The 20381-nt window shown below is 41.4% G+C and overlaps 1 protein-coding gene across 1 annotated transcript; it reads left to right on the top strand.

The window, feature by feature from the left end:
- The first annotated feature begins 3434 nt into the window (after positions 1-3434).
- LOC133024064 (calcium uniporter protein, mitochondrial-like) lies at positions 3435-20274 on the top strand. Its single transcript, XM_061091029.1, has 8 exons — positions 3435-4001; positions 16786-16852; positions 16962-17129; positions 18697-18801; positions 18918-19078; positions 19204-19407; positions 19515-19631; positions 19977-20274. The coding sequence occupies exons 1-8, from the start codon at positions 3894-3896 to the stop codon at positions 20052-20054; spliced, it is 1008 nt and encodes a 335-aa protein (XP_060947012.1). The 5' UTR covers positions 3435-3893; the 3' UTR covers positions 20055-20274.
- Positions 20275-20381: the final 107 nt, after the last annotated feature.

Raw genomic sequence — 20381 nt, 5'->3', positions numbered from 1 at the left:
CAAAGTAGGCACAATGATGTTTGTAGAGTGAGGCAGGTTTTTCAAAGAGCGTGTTCAAAGCACTTGTTCAGCTTTGTTGGGCTTAAAGCACAGTTTTAGGTAAAAAGACCACGTTGTCCGCTTCACTCAGGTTTTACAGATCGTATTTACAAAACTCATCTTACTTATCAATAATACGCTCACATATTAATGAACAACCTGCAATGACCAGAATCAGTGGTATCTGGAATGTTGATTTCCACATTGGCATTTTGACTGGAAATACTTAAGAGTGAGCGCAGAGAGCAACTGACTAATTTAATGACCACGCAGCTGAGAGCCCATTGATTAGTTTGGAGGCAAAGAACTAATGAGGCAATGTCCATGAATCAGGGTTGATTGGATTTGGTTAAAACCTCAAGTCATCAATAAGACAGATTTTAAGTAATGACACACGCACAGCTGCATATGCCAAAAAATGTAAAGCAGGTGTATTTCAGTGAAAACTAATTGTCAGCCATGTGAATATCAAAGAAGAAATGTTGAAAACCGTAATGAACACATGCAGAAACTCATTTTATCATAACTTAACCTTTCTCATTACAATGTTTGATTTTGTGGAAAATGTGTTTTTACCCGTGTTATATGTTTTTATCTGAGCTGCTGTCTTTATTGGCGAGGTCTCGCTTGAAGAAGAGATTCTTAATCTCAATGGGACTTTACGGTTTAAATAAAGGTTCAATAAAAAATGTGAAAATATGACTTGCCATTTTTTTTATTTTTCTCAGCCCCATCAAGATCATATACAGCATCAACCACCTTCTTAGATTTGGGTCCCACAACAAAAACCTGAAGAGAAATTACCTCATTGTCTAAGTGAAAACTCAACACTCCACAAAGGAGAATTTGCTTGTTTACCACAATGTAAGATGAAGAGGCTGGTGTACATTTTGTCTTGCATCTTCCTCGTCGTTACTGAGCGAGTCTGGTCCAATCCATATTCATTTGGCTCAGGGGCTGAGGTGAGACTAATGTAAAGTGTTCTGTCTCTAATTGCATCTGCTACTGCATAATGAAGAGACCATGTTCAGACATTTAATTATTTTTAGTAGTTGGTGATATTGATCAAGTACTTTGCGCCTATGAAGCACCAATTTTGGTTATTCCATTCCAATAGAGTTGTTAATAGAGGAAACATAACTTAAAGGGTAATTTCTCAATGTGTGGATAAATTGCAACTTACTTTGAATTAGAGAAAATCAATCAAACTTGCAATAACTGCCACTTGGGGGCAACAGAAGCAACTTGTGAACATAATAGGCATTCAGGCCCTGAACACTTTATTAGGAACCCCAGTACGCATGCTTATTTATGCAATTATGTAATCAGCCAATCACGTGAAAGCAGTGCCATGCCTAACATCATGAAGATACTGATCAGACATAAGATGCTGTGAAAGATGTCTCAGTGAAAGTACACATTGCTGCATAATTGAGTATTGTTGCTGACGCTATAGTTATTAATTTACCATCTTATACTTTCACTATGATAAAGCACCGTGTCACAAAGAAAAAATCTGCAGAGATTATGCAATCACGTCGACATGGACTCGAATGTCAAAGGTACGTTTACAGCTTGTTCAATGTTTTGAGAGCAAAGGAAGGCCCTACCCACTATTATATGGTGTTTCTGATAAAGTGCTCAGGGAGTGGCATCATGTTCTACATCAATATGGCAAACTTGTTTGGAAATATGTTCAATGTTCACATCCAATGTTTATGAAGGAACATAATGTTACAGTTGGAATCATATTTCAGGCCACGGGGCAAACACAAATCGACTATACACTCCACTTTGAGCTCTGTTTGTAGTCTCCACTGTGCTCTCCACATCTGTCTCTGTAGTGGAAAGGGCTCCGTTATGTTGACTGTTGTGGTATTTACAAACACAGACCCCAGAATTGTCTGAAAGGTCAGCGTTCATGAGTTGTGATGTGTTTGTTGGCGTTTCCATGGCACCATATAATGATACGACTGCAGAAAATGCTTATATTCACAAACGTTTCATTGCATTACCTTCCTGCTAGCTTACTAACTTGATAGTCTATGTGGTTTCTAGACAGACAGTAATGTTTATATCCATGTTAGTGTTGCCTAGCAGCTGTGTTCTCGCAACTCAAACACCAAACGTGCCATGTAGGCAATTTCCCTAATTGTAACCATAAGCTCCTGAATCACATTTGAAGCCAGCGAAAGATTTTGTAAATATTGCATAGAACCAATTCAATCTCACCACACCTATGTAAATTCAGAGATGGCAGATGTAATTTCTTTCCTGTCCATTGCAGCGCTACTCAGTACTTACACTTATGTCTGGCTGAATCAGTTGATGTGAACTGCTAACAATATCTATCAATACTTATTTTACAGTGTTTACATGTAAACACGGTATTTTGAGTAAATGGGAAAGTCTCTCTCTCAACTCTCTCCCCCTCTCTCTTTTCCACCTATCTCCCATTTCCTTCCGATTTTTCTCTGCTCACCCCAAACCTGTCAAGTGGTAAAGTGCCCTAAGAAAATGTATATTATGGTTTTGCGCTATACAAATAAAATTGAAAATTTAAAGTATATCTGACATGGACAAGATAAAGTTGATTAAAGGCTATAAATGTAGTTTTTTAAATACATTTTCAGTTAGTTGCCCAACCCTACAACACAGTGATCAGTCATGTATCTTTTTTCATACCAAACTTCCCTTTCTCCAACCCACAACCTTTACTAACCACACACAAGCTGCTGTTTACGTACTAGCAAACCTTTAGCTAACAAATGCTAATCGGGGTGTGGTGATTTTGGTTATATAATTTGAACGGCACACACTGTTCAGCTGCCTTCCTGCTGACGGACTGGTTCCTGTACAACAGACCAGTGAGGAAGAAGGAGGGATTGCCTGTGACCTTCTCACAACCTGAACACCAAGCCTACAGTGTACACAACTTATAAGCTCTAGCTAAAGAAATGTCAAGAACTTCCCACGTTGTAACCACAAGCTCATGCGTTACATATTTTATAAATACTGCATTAAACCACTTAAATCTCACCACATCTGTGTAAAAGCCAAGATGGCAGACGTAATTCTTTCTGCCCAGTGCAGTTTTTCTCAGTGTTTTCAATGAATGACAGTTGAGGCTAACTGCCAACAATATTTGTGTTTGTTTATTTTAGAGCTCACACATTTACATGTCCACAACTCACCCACAACACAACTCAACCATCACTCCAGGGCTCATTTGAAGAGGAACCAACAGTGTATTTTCTGAGTGACATGTGCAGCACTTCCGGGTTCTTCAACGGAAGTTCCGCCCGTCGCCTGAAGGGTCCGCCAACCTCATGTTGTAGAGCAGCTGTCCGCATGGCTGCTGTGTAGTTGAAGATACATTTATTGAACTCGTTTAAATGAAACACCACACACACACTAGCACACACTGCTGCTAGCACCTTTAGCTAACTTGTGCTAACCGAGGGGGGCGGTGGTTCCTGTAGTTGTGACTCCTCCGGTTGGGGGGGCTCATCCTGCCCAGCTGCTGCCGGGCTCCCTGCCCTCTGCTGACGGACCGCTCCACTGAACACACCAGTGAGGAGACAGGGAGGGACAAGGACAAGGACAAATGAAACCGGAGTGAAACCGGAGTGAGGAGGAGGAAGAGGACTGCTGCTCGGTCTCCGGGGCTGTTCCTCCCTCTGCCCGCTGTTCCTCCCTCTGTCCCGTCGCTGCTAACACAACCGGATCTGCTGTTCTCCAGCGGAGCACCGGCCTGTTCTCCAGCGGAGCACCGGGCTCTGGTTCCCCCGCCGTGGACGCCTTTTCCCCCCGGAATGCCCCGAGCAACCCGGCTGACCTGGTGAACAGCTGACATGGCTCCGGCGCGGATGTTCGGCAAAGTTCTGGCGAGACTTGTAGGAAGTGTTCCGCCTCTTCGCTGCGGACTCGCGGCCACACGTCCGGCTGCATTTCTCCACACGGTAAAAGAGCCATTTGAGTGATTATTGTAATTCGGCTTATGTTTGTTTAATATCCCTGTGAAACTATTCGAGTTGAACGACTTCCTGCTCTGGGATCAGTGTGGCTGGGGGACACTGGGTCGCTTTACACATCCAAGTCATCTGTCTTCGTTCAGGGCTGGACGATAAAACAATATCGATAATTATCTGGATTTCATCAAAAGCTAAATATCAAAGGTTGGATCCATATTAATGATAAACACCGTGTCAGGACATTGAGGAGGGATAACATATATTTGATATTTGTTCGTGATACTTGATTTAACTATTGTTTTGCATATATATTTTTATTTTCAGTGCTGAAAAGAAAAATATTACACTTATTTTCTTCCATCCGTTATTTCTCTGCCCCAACACCTGGCTAAGTTTATTTACATGTCTTCAATCCGATGTAAACCTTATTTAAAAATATCAAATTTTCACTTCATCCGTCTGTGACCTGTTATTTTCATCCAGGACTTTCAGGAATCCCTCAGGTGCATCATCTTCCTCCACAGGGGGGGATGGGGGGCTTACACACAGTCTGAATGATCGATCGAGCCCATCTGCAGTGAAAAGTGAGCAGGACTCACCATTAACTAAACATTATCTCATCTCGAAAGCAGAGCTCATTCCATTACTCCCCTGGGAAAGGTGCTCAGTCAGCCATTCAGAGAAAGGGACCATGAAAAATGCGGCTAATTGTAGAGAGTTTCTAAAAGCCCAATCAAGCTTCTCCATCGAATATATCCTTCACATAGACGTGTACTCAATGCTGTACCCTGACACGCCAATCCCGAAAAACCCAATTACGCATTGAAGGGAGAGCTGTGATTGGTCACCTTGGTGGCATAGAATGTCCGGGAGACAGTACTTCCAGAATCTCCCGCTCCTCACTAGGTTTAATGGTCGTACAGACCATAGATATATATAGAGACTAGATGTCTCGTCTGCGTTGCCGGCCAACGGAGCCGGAAGTCACCACATGGCGGCCATCTTGCCAGAGGTTGCTCGCTCACTCATAACATTGTGTTGGTAGTGGTAAATAACCATAACTTGCTCAATTTTCAACCGATCAGGTTTGTTATAAACGTCAGAGATGTAGTTATGACACTGCGTAAATTATTAAATTTTTTGAAAATAACATAATTATTCATAAGTATGCAGTGTCATATCTACATCTCTGACGTTTATAACAAACCAGATCGGTTGAAAATTGAGCAAGTTATGGTTATTTATCTAGTCTAAATATATATCTATGGTACAGACTATCTCCTCCGACGTCTTTCTTGTCTTTGTTGCAGTTCTTAAAGAAAAAGTAATTGCTCTTCTACATTCAATAGCTCCAACTCCAACATGATAACAGTCGCCATTGTTCTGAAGTAAACAGAGACACCAGAGAATTTGTAAATAAGTGTAAACCGGAACAAACTCAACACGGTAGCTTAGAAACTCTACGGCCACTAGCATGACGGCTCCACACCTACTAGCATTTCGGAAGTGTAATTGAAGAGCGACACACACACCTAAGAATGCTGACAATGGCCTAGGAGCCGTGTGTAGTCTAGGTGCGCACCAAGGGCCTGGGTTTGATTCAGAACCATGAATCAGCCTTTACACTACACAATCCCCATAGGCATCACTGACATGGCTATGCTCTGCAGCTTGCCCAGCAGAAGGGTCAATATCTCATTTGATCATATAGTGCATCATCAGGTTCAGGCCTGTGTGTATATAGTCCACTATAAATCATAATGGGAGATTCAAAGCTATGAGGAATACGTTTGTGTAAATCATCAAATGCAATCAGCTGTTTAGTGTAGTGCTGGGCAGAGATGCTGCATAAAGTGAAAACGCTGATTGCATCAAAGCATCAGTCATGAGGTTTTTGTGGTGCAGATCTAACCACACTTACATGGGTTGTTAAATATGGCCACTTTTAATTACTTATATTTTATTATCCATGGTTTCTCCCCGCTGCAAAGAATTTGCAGAGGTCAGCTGAGCCGTGAGCAGGCAGATCCCACCTGGACACTTCACATCTCTGACAGTGCAGGGAGAGAAGGGCAAACTGTGTTGCTAGCGCCACAGCTGACTTCATACTGAGTGAAGCTGGCAGCTTTCTGAGCTTGGGATAAAAAACACAAACATTATATCTGGTCGGCAGGATGTCATGACTCACTCCCACATGAGAGGATGGCTAAGATGAGTTCTATTTTTGGACTTGGACATATGTAAAATCAGAGCTGCAGTTTGCCTATTTTCAAAGGACATAATACCAGTGCTCTTACAGCTGCTAACACAACAGGAAAACCCATTTTGACCTCTAATGGTACAAACACACTCAACACATCATCCTTATATGCGCTATGTCCCTTTTAAAAGTCATATTTTCTACAGAATTTGGTTAACGTCATGTTGGGATCAAAATGAATGGATAGCAGATAAGTGGAAACATACTTTCATTTAGATTCTATACTGTAATGGTATAGACAATCTCTTGTTTTCTGCATTGAAAACTGCAGTCACCAGTGGAATCCATAGAAGCTGGATACAGGGTCTGTTCTCTGTGATGGATCCGACTTCAAAGCATTGTATTTGGGGTATTTCTCTCCCCTTTTTGTAACCTATGGCCAGAAGGTTTTGTATTAACCACTTTCCATCTGTTTCTTTGCAAGTAAGATTACACAAATACAACTCAACGGAATTCCATTTAAATTAAGAGGACTGTTGGGCCTTGACAGAGTAATGTCCACTCGAAGAGACAGTATAGACTACAGAGTAATTTCACAGTCTGCGTCTTTATCCCCTAGGACTCCACAGCCTAAAGACTGGGGAGTGTTTAGTGATCAAAAGATACATTTTCCTGGTGGAATATCAATTTTAAGCTCAAATAGGCTGATTTATTGTTGTGCAGTTCCTCGAATCCAGGTTGAACTTAACAAAAAGGTGCAAAAATGCGCGTTTCAGATATTGAACATGATTTAAAAACATCCAGGTCAAGTGTTTTATCAGAGTGGCTGCCCTACAGTTAGTTTAAAATAGGCTGGCTCAACATCTCTAGTAAGACAGCCACTGACAAGGCAGAATTATACTACTGTGTAGAAAATCAATTTTCAGAATCCAGAGCAAATGACTGGTTTTGTATCAGAATCAAGTTTATTAGCTGAATAGGTTTTCCTCATATGAGAAATTTGCTTTGGGCTTTTAGTGCATAGCACACTCAGAAAGTGAGGGGAAAGATAAATCTAATTAAATTGAAAGCTACAGTATCAAAATAGTTTGTAATATAATACGCCAGCTAGAGTTAAGTAGCTGCACAGTTTGTGAAGGAGTAATTGTGCAATGTAACCAAGTCTTTTTATTTGTATTAAGGTGTGTAGATTAGTATTAGCAGACATGAATTGATTGGTGTGTAGATGATTGTTTAAGTTAATCAGATACAATGTTTTGTGAGCAGCTGCAGTTATTGTCATATCCTTTTTCAAATTTCTTTGATAATATTGTAACAATAACCAAGTCCACAGAAGACTTGATACTCTAACATCCCCACCGCCTCCAGGAAGAGAATGAACCTTCAGGAATTTTGGCTTTTTATAACCAGTAACTTCTGGTTCTTTGAGATTATTTGTTTCTCTTCTGCAGACTGTACTACACAGATAAACATTGTATGATGCAGCTTGAAATACGACTATGCAGAGCAGCAGCAGCGCTTGGAGAAATTTCAACGACCTGCAGTATTCTTAATGCAGATAAGTGAGACCGAGTTTGCTCCGACTGCAGCGACTGCAGATTTTTCATATCCTGTGTTAGCACTTAGCAGTAACTCGTGAAAAACTTTGTGAAAATTCTACCTTTTGTTTGCAGTTTCCTTCCGGAGGCAGATGAAAGGATTGATATCAGCTTTGTATCTGAACATCCAGTTTTGAAAGTCTCAGGAAGCTGAACAAGATGAAGAAAGGAGATATTTTCCCTTTGAAACTTGTTGATTTGATGGCAATTCAACATATTTCCTAAGAAGTGACACTGCTCCTCAGTGTGGACTGACAACTCTGGTCTTTGTGAAAATGAGGCATGTTCAGTCAGAGTTATACAGGTACAAATCAGGAGGAAACTGTATTGTCTGTAGTTGGTGTTACAGGGTGTTGTTGCACTGTCAGTTTTTTTGTTGGTTTGTGTGTTTGCTTGTAAGCCAGATTACACAAAAACAACTGTTAAACATTGTGAGATGGGCTATTTTCCAACATTTTCACAGGTTTCCCAGTGAATAATTCATGGATCTGTTGGGCCTTGGAGGGAGGTCATTCTAGTTTTTTTCTAGAATTTTCCCATATTAACCAAAGCACGCTTGTTCATCAAATAGAAAAATCTAATTTGTAAAATGCTAATTGTCAATAATAAGAGACTAAAGTCATAAAGTTAAAGCGTTGCGAGTGTAGAACACTGTTGTGTCACAGAGAAGGAAAGTGGTGGGAGGAGAGTTGACCAGCAAGACAACAGCAGAGGATTTGGTGTTAAAGAAAATAACAAAAGTGCAGATTTGGCAACACTTCAGATTTACCCTGAATGCCAAAAGGGAGCTTGATGAGGCAATGTGCCAATTATGTGTGATGAATGTTTCTGCATCTGGAGATAACTCATCTAACCAACACACACACACACCCACACCTTCAGCACACCACAAGAGTGAAGCTACCTACACTGAAATCTGACAATAAAGATTAAAGTGAATGCACTGCCGATATTGAGCCGTCTCTGTTGTTGTTAAATGTCCAGTGAAATCGCTCACAGCGATGTTGTCAAGAGTTTATGACCCAGTGAGTGTTAACACTGTGCCATCCCTACTCCCTGCACCTTTATTGGCTTGCTGGCATTTTGAGTGCGATTAAATGAAAACTTGTTTTGCCGAAATGGAGAGAAATGTCTGTTAAACCTTTAACTCCACACAGACCTCTGGCTCCATATGCTGTCTGGTACCTTTCATCGTATGGACGGACAATTTGCTGTTAAGATGAAAAATGTTGTATTCCTGTAAACGTGACTGTTTACGTAGTGTCAAGAAAAAGGACGTGCCCGCCACAGAGGCAGTTCTTTAACAGGACAGCGTCCCACAGAAATAGAAAAGGACTGGAAGAAGCACGTGAACATGACCCACAGGGAGTTTGTCAGATATGTGTTCCAGAGTTGTGTAGATGTCAAAGACCAGTGCAGAGTAACACAACGGCCAAGTTATCTTTGGTATTGACTGTGGCATCCGGTTGACCTAGTGGTTAGGCCTCATGTAATACCATATAACCACAACTATCTCAAATTTCAACCATGGTTTCATGTCAGACCCCTCCCCGGCCCTGTGTTATCTTTCTACCGACAAAAGCTGATGACTTCTTCTTTATCCGACAAACTAGTTCTCCAGCGTTTCATTTCCTGATTCAACCCTGTTATGAAGCATAGCCTGCCGCTGTTTGACCAAAAGGGAAATATGATTCACTGAATCTGGCAGTGGAAAAGTTTAGTGTCTTTTTTTAATTCAGTGAAGTGGTTTTTTTTGTCTTGCGGCGAGGCTGCAGATTGCAACCAGCTGAATATCTCTTCCCTGAGTAGGAAAACCTGTGATTTCCTGGAGGGATTATAAATACGAGATAAAAGGCCGTCTGTAGAGCCAGTGTTTGTCCTTTCTAGGCTGCTGTAGAAACCTAGTGGTGCAACATGGTGGGCTCCATGAAAGGGTCCCTTCCCCTTATGTAGAAATGAAGGGTTTATTTTAAGCTAACAAAAACAAATTGATCCTTAGTTTGTAGATTACTTTATAGACTTAAATATCAGAGCGAGATCCAATATGGATTTTGACGATCTTAGCCAATACCAATGTTGAGGAGTAAAATAGATCTGATACTGGTATATCAGCTGATGGATATATATATTTTAACTTAAGTTTACATCCTATCTGCACTTTATTGTATTCTGTAAAATATAAGTTTTCATAAACGTAATTTCATACTAAAATGCTCATATCGGCTGATATCATTGACCAACTAATATATTCAGGCACTATGATATACTGTATTTATTATATACACATGATATTCTATTTCTGCACACAGATCCCCTCAAACCTTTTTTTTTTACATATATGTTTATTAGTTTTCCAACAGGTAATACAACACAAAACAAAACAAAAACAAGACAAACATTTGGCTCACACACATGTTCAAATCCATACAGGCAGAAGATTCAGGGGTCACGTCCTATACAAGTAAGAAAAAATTAAAAACAGATAAGTAAAATAAAAGTATACAGAAATAAAAGTAAATCAATTAAATGGTAAAACAGAGTGCCTCTTTTGAGGCAGAGCATTCTGAGCTTTGATACAAACCCTCTTGTGAGAATGGTGGAAACATTCAGACCAACATATGACAGAAAGGGTTCCAATGTTTTACGAAAGGCATCATCATTGCTGTGAAGTTTACATGTCAAATGGTCCAACACAACATATTCAAATACATCCCTTTGCCACTGAACTTAGATGGAGCTTTATCTGTGATCCAATTCAAAAGAATACACTTTCTAGCACAAAAAGCAAGTGTCTGATAAAGTCTTCTTTTAAATTTGTCGGTGATGGACATATCAGATATACCAAGTAGCAGGTATAAAGGGTTATTATTACTGTTAATAGACATAATCTTATTAATTTCCTGCCCTATGACCTGCCAAATCTGCTGTATTTTTCTACAATCCCACAAACAATGTGTCAGACCACCAGATTCTATCTTACACTTGGGGCACAGTGGAGATGTATTAGGGTTGTATTTATGTCATTGAGAGGGAGAGATATGAACCGTGTGTAGGAGCTTCAGTTGCATAGCTCTCACCCGGTTACAGACATTCAGTATTTTAGCACTTTTCCAAGCATCATTCCAGTCATCATCTGTTATCCTAACATTAAGTTCCCTTTCCCATAAGCCCTTCCGAGAGGAGGTGTTTGTGATGTTATACTCCTTAAGGATATTATAGAATAGGCTAATAGAAGTGCCAGATTTTTGCAAAAAGAGCTATCTCTCTCTAGGCGTGAGATATCCTGACACTGAAGGATTGATGCTGGTCCTTTTTAAATCTCTCTTTTTGTGGACCTTTGCAAACACCAAATCAATGTCCCCATCTTTTCTTCCAATCTTTTCAGTATTCAGCACCATCATTGTGTTCCTCTGGGCTTTAGAGTAACACACTTCAATTGGGGTCGAGTGGAGATTTACTGTGAACAAAAGTCCTGCTCTCAGGTAGCAAATGAAGAAATAAAGGTCCTGCCTCTGCTCATCACCCTGCACCAGCCTCCACTTTCTGGCTGCAGTGAAGAGACAGAGGAGAAGTTCCTGTTAGTGAGTAACTATGTGGAAAGTTGTAAAGGACTGAGAGGCTCGGCCTGTTGGACCTGCTTGACTAAAGTCCGTCTTCACACTCCTATTGTCTATCAAATCAATTAAAACTGGCTTTAATTTGCAGTAAATGTGTGTATACACCATCTGACGTCTTATTATCCTGTGTTATTTGTCCGTCTGCAAACATTTTCTGTCATTTCGACATGTTTCACAGTTTTATGGTTTGATTCACAGTGTTTCAAAACATTCACCAAATTCCAGGAGAGATTTTTCTTCTTCTTGCTCCTTTTTTCTCCATGTGCGATACAAAGACAAACCCTGTCTTTCTGTTCTCATCATTCAGTCGTCAGCACCTCGCTCTGATTATCCTTTTGTACTCCTGACCTGACAAGATCATTAACTGGATGACAGAAAACGAAAGCTTCTGTGCTAATCTTTTTTATGGTAGAGGGCTGGCTGCTTCATTCATAATGTCAATGGGGGAATAATTAAATTTCTCTTCTTGGCAGCTGTCATTTTTCACCCCAGCCTTAAGGCCAGTTTGTCGCAAGCATGTATACGTTTTCCCTTTTCCTTCTTTTTCGAGCCGTGTGTACAACAATGCACGTTCATGCACAAAAAATCAATTTACCTTTTGCATTGTGCCTCAAACCTGTGATGAGTGGAGGAGGGGGAACAGTGCAGACACAACAAGCCATAGCTCAGTTGTGACAGGATTCATAATGAAGTGGCCTGCTGCGAGACTGCAGGGAGAGAGAGACTGCTTTTCACCGTGATAACCCCCCATCATTCCTCGAGCAGGAAGCAGAGACCTGCTCTGCTGCAGAAGAGGGACATGGCAGTTTGTCAATGCTCAGGATTTCACACCCCATCCTCTCTCTCCCTCCCCATGCCCTCCCCCCTCCGCCCTGTTGGCAGGTCATTAATAAGATATGTGTATAAAGGGGGTAAATACACCTTCAGCAGATTGTATCGACGAAGAACAGTTGGGGGAAATTATGTGGCGCTGAGGAGCAGGTGTGCAGCGTTGTTCCCCCGCAGCGGCAGAATCGACTTCCCAAAAAATGTGTAAAGGACACTGAATAGCCTGCGACCACCGTGCACTCTGAATATTGAGCACTGCAGTAATGGGAACGTTTGTTTTCGATAAGCAGGCAAACGCTCAATGGAGCAGCGAGGGGTGACGTTCGCCATCAAGTGCAGCAGAGTGGCCCGTTCCTCTCCAGTGGCTCTTATGTGTCATGTGACATGATGATGGCCTCTTACTCGTGGGTTCGCCATGTCTGGGCTTGTTCAGGCACTACAATGCTGTATGTGTTTAGAAAGGTGTGGCTGTCTCTCTCCATGACAATAGCCACAATGAAAATTTTAGGGCTGGGCTATATAACAATTTCAATGATTAACGTGATAGGATTTTCATCAATCTAAATATAAGGCTTGTACATGATTTATATGTTTCAAACCAGAACCTTCAGGGGCAACAATTAGGGTTAAAACTTCAAATGAATAACAATGTAACATTTATCACGTTTTTGTGATATAATTGGTAATATGTACATTTTTACCTTGATAAAATGTGTTGCCATAAATCCTAGCCCTTTTATGGAAATGTTTTTCATTCATCTGAGAAAATCTGCTCTGTTTTTCTGAATCAAAAAGATTATCTCAGGAGAAAAACTAGAAAGCACTTAGTAGACTGCAAACATCCACCAAGACCCAGCAGTCTCTTTATAAAACCATATTAAATATCACTAGATCCAGATCTTTTTCTGGCTCTGCACCAGTTGAACACACTCTGACACAAATATCTGAATCATTTCATCTAAACATTCTGGATTTAGTTCATCAAGATCCATGAATTATTATTGTCATCTCGCAATGTGAAAGTAGTGAATAAAATAAATCCTGGATCCACACCAAAATGTGATGGGTTCTTTCCTGACCCATAACGCATCCTTCCACCTACTGACGAGTTTAGATGACAATATAACCTCCTCGGTGCATTTTAAAAATCATCTCTTGTTTTTCTTCCCTGAGAGAAACTCTCATTTAGTCGACTCTTAGAGCGTTGAATCAAATATGTCCCATAAGAGACATTGGGAGATGCTTGTGTACATATAGATGACATTGTTGTTATTTTTTCGGCTTCGCTCTGGCACTGCAGGGATTGCTTGGATGGAAAATACTAGATTTTGATCTCTCTGTTAATTCAAAATGGAGCAGAATACATTTTTTCTCAAGTGAATGCAACGCCGAGATAGCTTCCATTTAACTGTGATTGCTGCGATAAACCACATCTTGCTTCCACGATGTGTGCGAAAGCATTTGTAACTGCCACACTTAGGTGAGGGAAGTAATAACACAGGGCAAGGCTTTGGAAAAATGACTATTATTCATCAAGCCGCAGCATTGTCTGCCACACTGGCCACATTCAGTTGATTTAAAATGGGATTGATGTGTATCCATCCAGCATATAAACTGCCTCGAGGCAATCAGTTGTTGAATTGACTCGAGTCACTGATCTTACACACACACACACACACACACACACACACACACACACACACACACACACACACACACACACACACACACACACACTACACTCACTACACTCTCCTTCAGTAAAGCACCCACACTGTACACTCCCCTTCGGTAAAGAGACAGATAGCCTGCCTATCGCCCTTGATGTTTAGTTCCATTTCTACTCTAGTCAAATTTGCAGGACGAGAATGTGCAAATGTCGCTCAGCTCACTCCACTGCTAAACAATTTTCACCAGGGGTGTTTGCTTATGAGAGTGAGATTGTATACAAGCATTTTATGCCCATGAATCTAACGTATAAGTCGACAGTCAGCACCATTTATAAGTCGACAGTCAGCTCCTGCACCCACTTTGGCTTGGCCAGTCGGGGGTGACCTGTAAAATGCTGCGGCAGGTTGTTTATCATAAGCTGTTTACATAAATGCACAAAGTCCCAGACCATTTCCTGAGCTTCTTTGAGTGAGCCCATGTGAGAATACAGCAGTGAGTGGGCTTGTTGACGACGTTTCTAATGTACGACAGAGGCAAAACTGAAAGAATGGAAGAAATATCTCTGAATGCAAAAGACGCGACAAACATGTAGAGGACGCCGACAAAGATGTCAACATTGAGAGACAATAGGACTTGAGAGCTTTTGACAATAAGTGCTGATACAGGTGATTATGTGCTGTTACCAACTTGTACATCATGGCCTGCCTCCTGCTTGGTCTCACCAGAAGACAACCCTCACCTGAACACTCCCGGGAAACGGTCCGGTTGTTCTGAACGCATCAGAAAAAGTCCAGAAATATGTCTGTACCTAAAAATCACAGAAGATTTTCATGGTTGCTGTGAGAAAGTACACATTTCTCAGTTGTCAGATATTTTCTGTACCATTTACATCGTGGCAGCTGTTACTGTTTTCACATTCATGCCTCCCTCAGATTTCAGCCCTCACTGTTTTTATGTAATGGGGGTCTGCACAGATTCAGTGAAGTCCGAGGCCTCACTGGAGACCGGGGGCACTGATGTGTAGGTGGTAAGGCTCTGACAGCTCTCAGCTGTGAAACAACATCTGCAGATCTCACACAAGCTGTTTGAATGTGTCTCTGTGGGATCAGTTTGTTTGGCTCTTGTTAGGATTGGCAGCATCCCATTTTCCGTAACAGTGTGATGCATTACTTCTTTAGCAAGCTCCCAAAACCTAGCAGCTCAAAAATGGCTGTAATCCTCAGTAAACAACGTATTTGCCTTGTGATGTTTCACCTTCTAGATCTCTGTCAGTGTGCGGAGGGAGACAGAACCCTGTAGTCATGTGGACAGTTGCTCATTAAGGATGTGAATATTATTTTTCCTGCTCCAAACCATTGGAGTGTGAAGAACTGCACATCCGGCTTCTGCTTCGCCTCTGTGCCTCCGGGCTGGCATGCTCTCTCACCACATGAAAATGGGCGGCTCTCTCGTTCCTCCTTAATGCGATATTGATCGAATCCACTGGGCAGGACGCAGGCCCCCACATCCCTGGTTGCTGGTTGGACCGAGACGTATTCAAATAGGTCCCTTCTGACCACTGTGAAGGAATCTGTTGTTGATGTAACTGTTCAGCTTTTAGTATATAACTGGAGGACGTATGATTGTGAATCATTACCCTGCTATGACTGATTACCAGTCATACCATTTGAGATGTTACATCTGAAATGCCTAACCCTAACCCTATTGGACATCGGCGATTATGCAGATCTATATACTGATCCAATACCAGGTCAGACATTGGTGCAGTGGCCATTCTAAACATGCCCGTTTGGAATGGGCTGTTTGCATGGCCTGTGGTAATGCTGGTTGCAGAAAACTGGTTTTTCCCGTATTGTAGAGTTAGCCACAGCTAGCTAAAATGGCAACAATTTGGCAATTTTAATAAATTAATTTATAGACTTTAGTTTCGAGCTATTGATTGTTGTGTATTCCTATATTTATTTATTTGTGTTCTTTTTCAGTTATGACTGTTAACTAGAGGATAAAAGATGTTCTATGTTAATGATTCTCTGTATGTATTTGCTTTTCAAAGGGTTAAATTTGAGCCAGGCCAAACAACAATCATTACTTCCATACAGGGTTAAAATACAATATATAGGTTGTTATTTTTTTAATGCATGGGTATAAGATTGGTGCTCGGTGTCAGCAGATGGTCAAAGTCAAGGTCGGACTCTGCATTGGGAAGGGGAAAGCAGTCTTGGAACATCATCACCTCACATGCTTTCTGTCACGTCCCAGGGGCTTTAAATATTGAGTAGACGTATGCATTAGCGTTTAAAGTAAAAAAGAACGACGCCCTAGGAATGAATAAGCACTAGACGGAGAATAAAGCTGTCTGCAATAATCAAGTCTTCCTAATGAGTGGGTTCTCCATTACCTCCAGGAGGGTAGACACGCTCGAGGTCTTGGAAGGCGATAGCACTCGCACACCGACACTTCATTAAATAGGACGGCTAGAATTTAAATGAAAATCGTGCGTCAGCGAAAAAAGAGCCGGTGTAATCCGCAGAGTAATACTCCCGGTTGATCAGGTTACTCACTGTTTGGAAAGGGAGTGAGAGGCATTTCAAAAGGCACAATTGTGGCAGTGCAAGATAATCGTCTGAAGGTAAAAGCTTTCTCAGAGCAGGGGCCAAAGCACAGAGAGCTTAATTGGTGCTGCTTTCTGGCAGCGTGACAGAGGCTCAGCATCTGTCGAATCTCCACTGCTGAGACTCTTTACTGAAGAGAGAGAGGTTTACTGTTGAACTTGCATAAATAAGCTAGCAAAAGTCTTTTCATTGTGTTCTAATGCCCTCTTCGTCTCTGTCTTTCTTTCTCTCCCTCCCTCCCTTCAGGTTCAGCAGAGGTGGCCTCCACTTGGACATCAAGCTCTTTTCTACAGCACACTCCCGTCCTCCAGTGGTAATACACTGTTACTACATCCACATAAAAAGCAACTGTTCCCTGACACACGGCTGTGGCACCAAACCCTCTTAAAGTAAATGTCTTTTCCCTTCTCTCTGTGTTGCAGATGTGTCTGTGAGGTACAAATATGGCCGTTTGGTTCTGGAGGTCCCGTTGCCATCCAGGAACGAGAACTGTCTGTTCTACCTCCGGCCCATGCTGATGAGCGTGGGAGACCTGATCACAGATCTGCAGAGAGAGGACCCCGGACTGACTGCTTCTATCATCTCCAAGGGTATGTGTCCTAATGACGTGGCAGGTGTTTTAGCTATGCACACAACGGGCGGACCACATTCTTCAGGTGTAGTCAGTCAGGTGTTTTTTTCTGTTGCAGTCAGGTTTAGTGGGTCGTGTGTCGTTCACAAGATTAAAGTGTAAAGGTTTTCAAAGTTAATCGGTAACAGTGGTGCTTAACACTTTTCTGAAGACGGGCACACATTTACAATAAAACCTATACTTGAGTATTTTCATTTTATGCTACTTTATATTGATAATCTACTACTTAAAATACTCCACCTTTTACACCACTTCATTTATTCAAGATACAAGTTTCAAATGTAACTCATAAGAATTGATGATGTATTATAATAGATTAAACTACCAGCTATATATAAAGTAGTTGAAATCAGCCCAATTCTACCAGCTGCTGCAACAAAGTTCTTTTATTGCATCAGAAATAATAATCAGGTAAAATATTCCGATCCTGTAAAAAGGCCACACTCATGTTCATCTTTTTACTTTTACATGTTGAATGCGTGACATTTACTTCTAACAGTATTGTTGAATACTGTGTGTATTTCTACCTTTTATTTAACTAAAAGACATGAATACTGCACTGCTGGTGACTTGTTTCACTTTCTAGTACAAAAGGTCAGCCCTGCTTTAACATGGAAACTGAATCATAGTCTGTTTGTGACCCTCAACACAGGTTAAAGGACAATTCCACTGATTCACACGTTTAAAGTCTGAGGTTTTGTGGAGAACTGCATCGTTAGAAGCATTTTGTTCACATGAAATCTGATAAATCTTCGTAAATCTTGGATCAGTGTTTGTCGAGGCTCAGGTTTGAAAATGAAAATAAAACTCAGGGTGTGGTGTGAGGAATATGCTGATCAGATCGCTGTCACCAGCTTTTTGTCTCTGCTTTAACTACGTGAGCAGCAAGAATAACAGTTTGGACAAGGAAGGATGGATCGAATAAACAACATATGGTTCTTTCATTGGTTTTGATCCTTGTCCATTACATGCAACCTCAACATCTGTAATGTAGATGTGCATTATTAACTTAAATGGTTTTCCATTTCTATGTGCTTTTATATGAAGCTTACAACACAGTTACAGGGGTGTTTGGTGTCTATGTCTTTGTCCACAATGCAGCACAGTTTCTGGAAAGACTGGAAAAACGTGCTTTTTATTCTGTAGCACTCTGACACCACCTTAGTACAACACCCAGGTGCATTGTTCAGAAGCTGCTGAACTGTATTTTGAAGTAGATAAGGGAAGTCCATAGGTCGGGTTTTATTATTTCATGAAATGGGACGTGGTAAAACTGCATAGCATAGATTTATTTTCACCAATATATCGAATTTCTATACAGGTACCTTTATTTAAGCTGTAAATCACTGACTTTATGTCTGGCAGTTTAATGTCTGAGGTTTATATTGGAGTGAACCGTTGAGCATTCCATTCTGTTTGGTGTTACTGTAGGCAGTCTGTCTGAAAACTATTCCTACAGGATGTTGGAGAAAGTTGTTTGATCACAGTAAATGGACTGAGTTCTCTATTTGTCTTCTGTCTGACAGATGGAGAGGCCATACCCAGCAGCACGCTCATCGACGCCCTGCTGGACAACGAGTTCCAGCTCGTCATCAACGATGCCGTCTACGGTGTCAAAGCACCTGAAAAGGGTATGAACCACATTCACCCCCACCATGAGATCATTTTGTCTGTGTATCAATTACACATGATGATAAAAAGCCAGATTTATCTCTCCATGCCTGACTACTTGTGTCCACTATCGCAGTGTGTGCATCCAGCGATCACGCCATGGAGCTGGAGGACATGAAGTACGTGGTGCACCTGCTGCACACAGCGCTCCACATGCCCGAGCACCAAATGCTGAAAGAGAGGGAGCTGCTGGAGAAACTGGACAACCTCAAACAGGAACTCTCGCCTCTAGAGAAGGTAGTACATGCTCCTTTCTATCTACCGCTACATGCATTTGTCTTTCTTTGTTAGGAAAAGCGAAAGGTTTCATCTCTGTCTCGAATCAGCTGTTAAACAGTCCCCCTCGTATAATCTCCTGACAGATGAAGGCTCAGCTGTCTCAATCAGCAGAGTTCCACAGCTCCAAGGTGATCTGGACCGGCATGGCCCTGCTGTCTGTGCAGGGTGGAGCTCTGGCCTGGCTCACCTGGTGGGTCTACTCGTGGGACGTGATGGAGCCTGTCACTTACTTCATCACCTACGCCACCAGCATCGGAGTCTTTGCCTATTACGTCATGACCAAACAGGCAAGCCACAGGGACATATATCCCAAATATAACTCAAGCGATTTAAAGAAATAGTATAGGTTTTCTTCTCCACATTAACATTAAACCTCATTTCTTCTCTCCCTCAGGATTACATATACCCAGAGGCTAAAGACAGGCAGTTCCTTCATTACTTTTACAAAGGCGCCAGCAGGAAGAGATTCAGTGTGGAAAAATACAACGAACTGAGGGATGAACTGGCTCAGGTTAGTTGATGTGCCGAGTTTTTACTATCTCCATTTTAGCTAAATCTTTAGCTGCAGATACACACAAGTCACATTTAAAAATAAAAAACTATGAATGTAGTCATGGCTGAGAAACAAATACATTTTGCAGTTCAAACTGGAGGAGAGACAAGATTTTTGTTGTTTTTCGCGATTGTTCGAATGGGCAAATTGGGTCGATTAACCTCTAGTGATTATCCTCCAGCCTTAACATGTAAACTTTGAGAACACAGTTTTCAAGAGGGTTCAACAATTAAATGTTTAAATCCCACAGAGATAATGACTGGTAACGACAAGTGTTCTGTGTGCGATTGTTTTGTGTGTCAGGTGGAGGAGGATCTGAGACGCCTGAAATATCCAACTGAACATCAGCTGCCACTCGAACAGATTCAGCCAAAGCCATGAACCAAAGTCAGGCCATGAAGAGTCACTGACACACACACACACACATACACTCTAAGGAGCAAAAATACATTTTCTTTTGATAATGGTCCCTTTTTAACCAGGAATCTATATCATTCTGAGTTTTGTTTACAATATTGATAATGATGCCATAAATGAGAAAAATACTAACACTGAGGACTGTTGAAATAAAGAGTATTTCCCAAACACTGGGAGCATCTCCTGTCCGTCTGTGATGTATGTTTATTGAAATCTCAAAGACTTTGATGCCAGTAAACACAATGACTCTGTTTTATTTTAGTGGATGAAGATTTACAAACAAATTCTAAA

This window comes from Limanda limanda, chromosome 2 (assembly GCF_963576545.1).
Source record: "Limanda limanda chromosome 2, fLimLim1.1, whole genome shotgun sequence".
NCBI lineage: Eukaryota > Metazoa > Chordata > Actinopteri > Pleuronectiformes > Pleuronectidae > Limanda > Limanda limanda.
This window is presented reverse-complemented; position numbering and strand designations above follow the sequence as displayed.

Bases quoted from the DNA above. Each gene is read 5' to 3' on its own strand.
- LOC133024064 (XM_061091029.1), top strand. From the start codon at position 3,894: ATGGCTCCGGCGCGGATGTTCGGCAAAGTTCTGGCGAGACTTGTAGGA. The intron at 17,130-18,696 runs GTATGTGTCCTA...TCTGTCTGACAG, and splicing joins TGCTTCTATCATCTCCAAGG to ATGGAGAGGCCATACCCAGC. The intron at 18,802-18,917 runs GTATGAACCACA...CCACTATCGCAG, and splicing joins TGTCAAAGCACCTGAAAAGG to TGTGTGCATCCAGCGATCAC.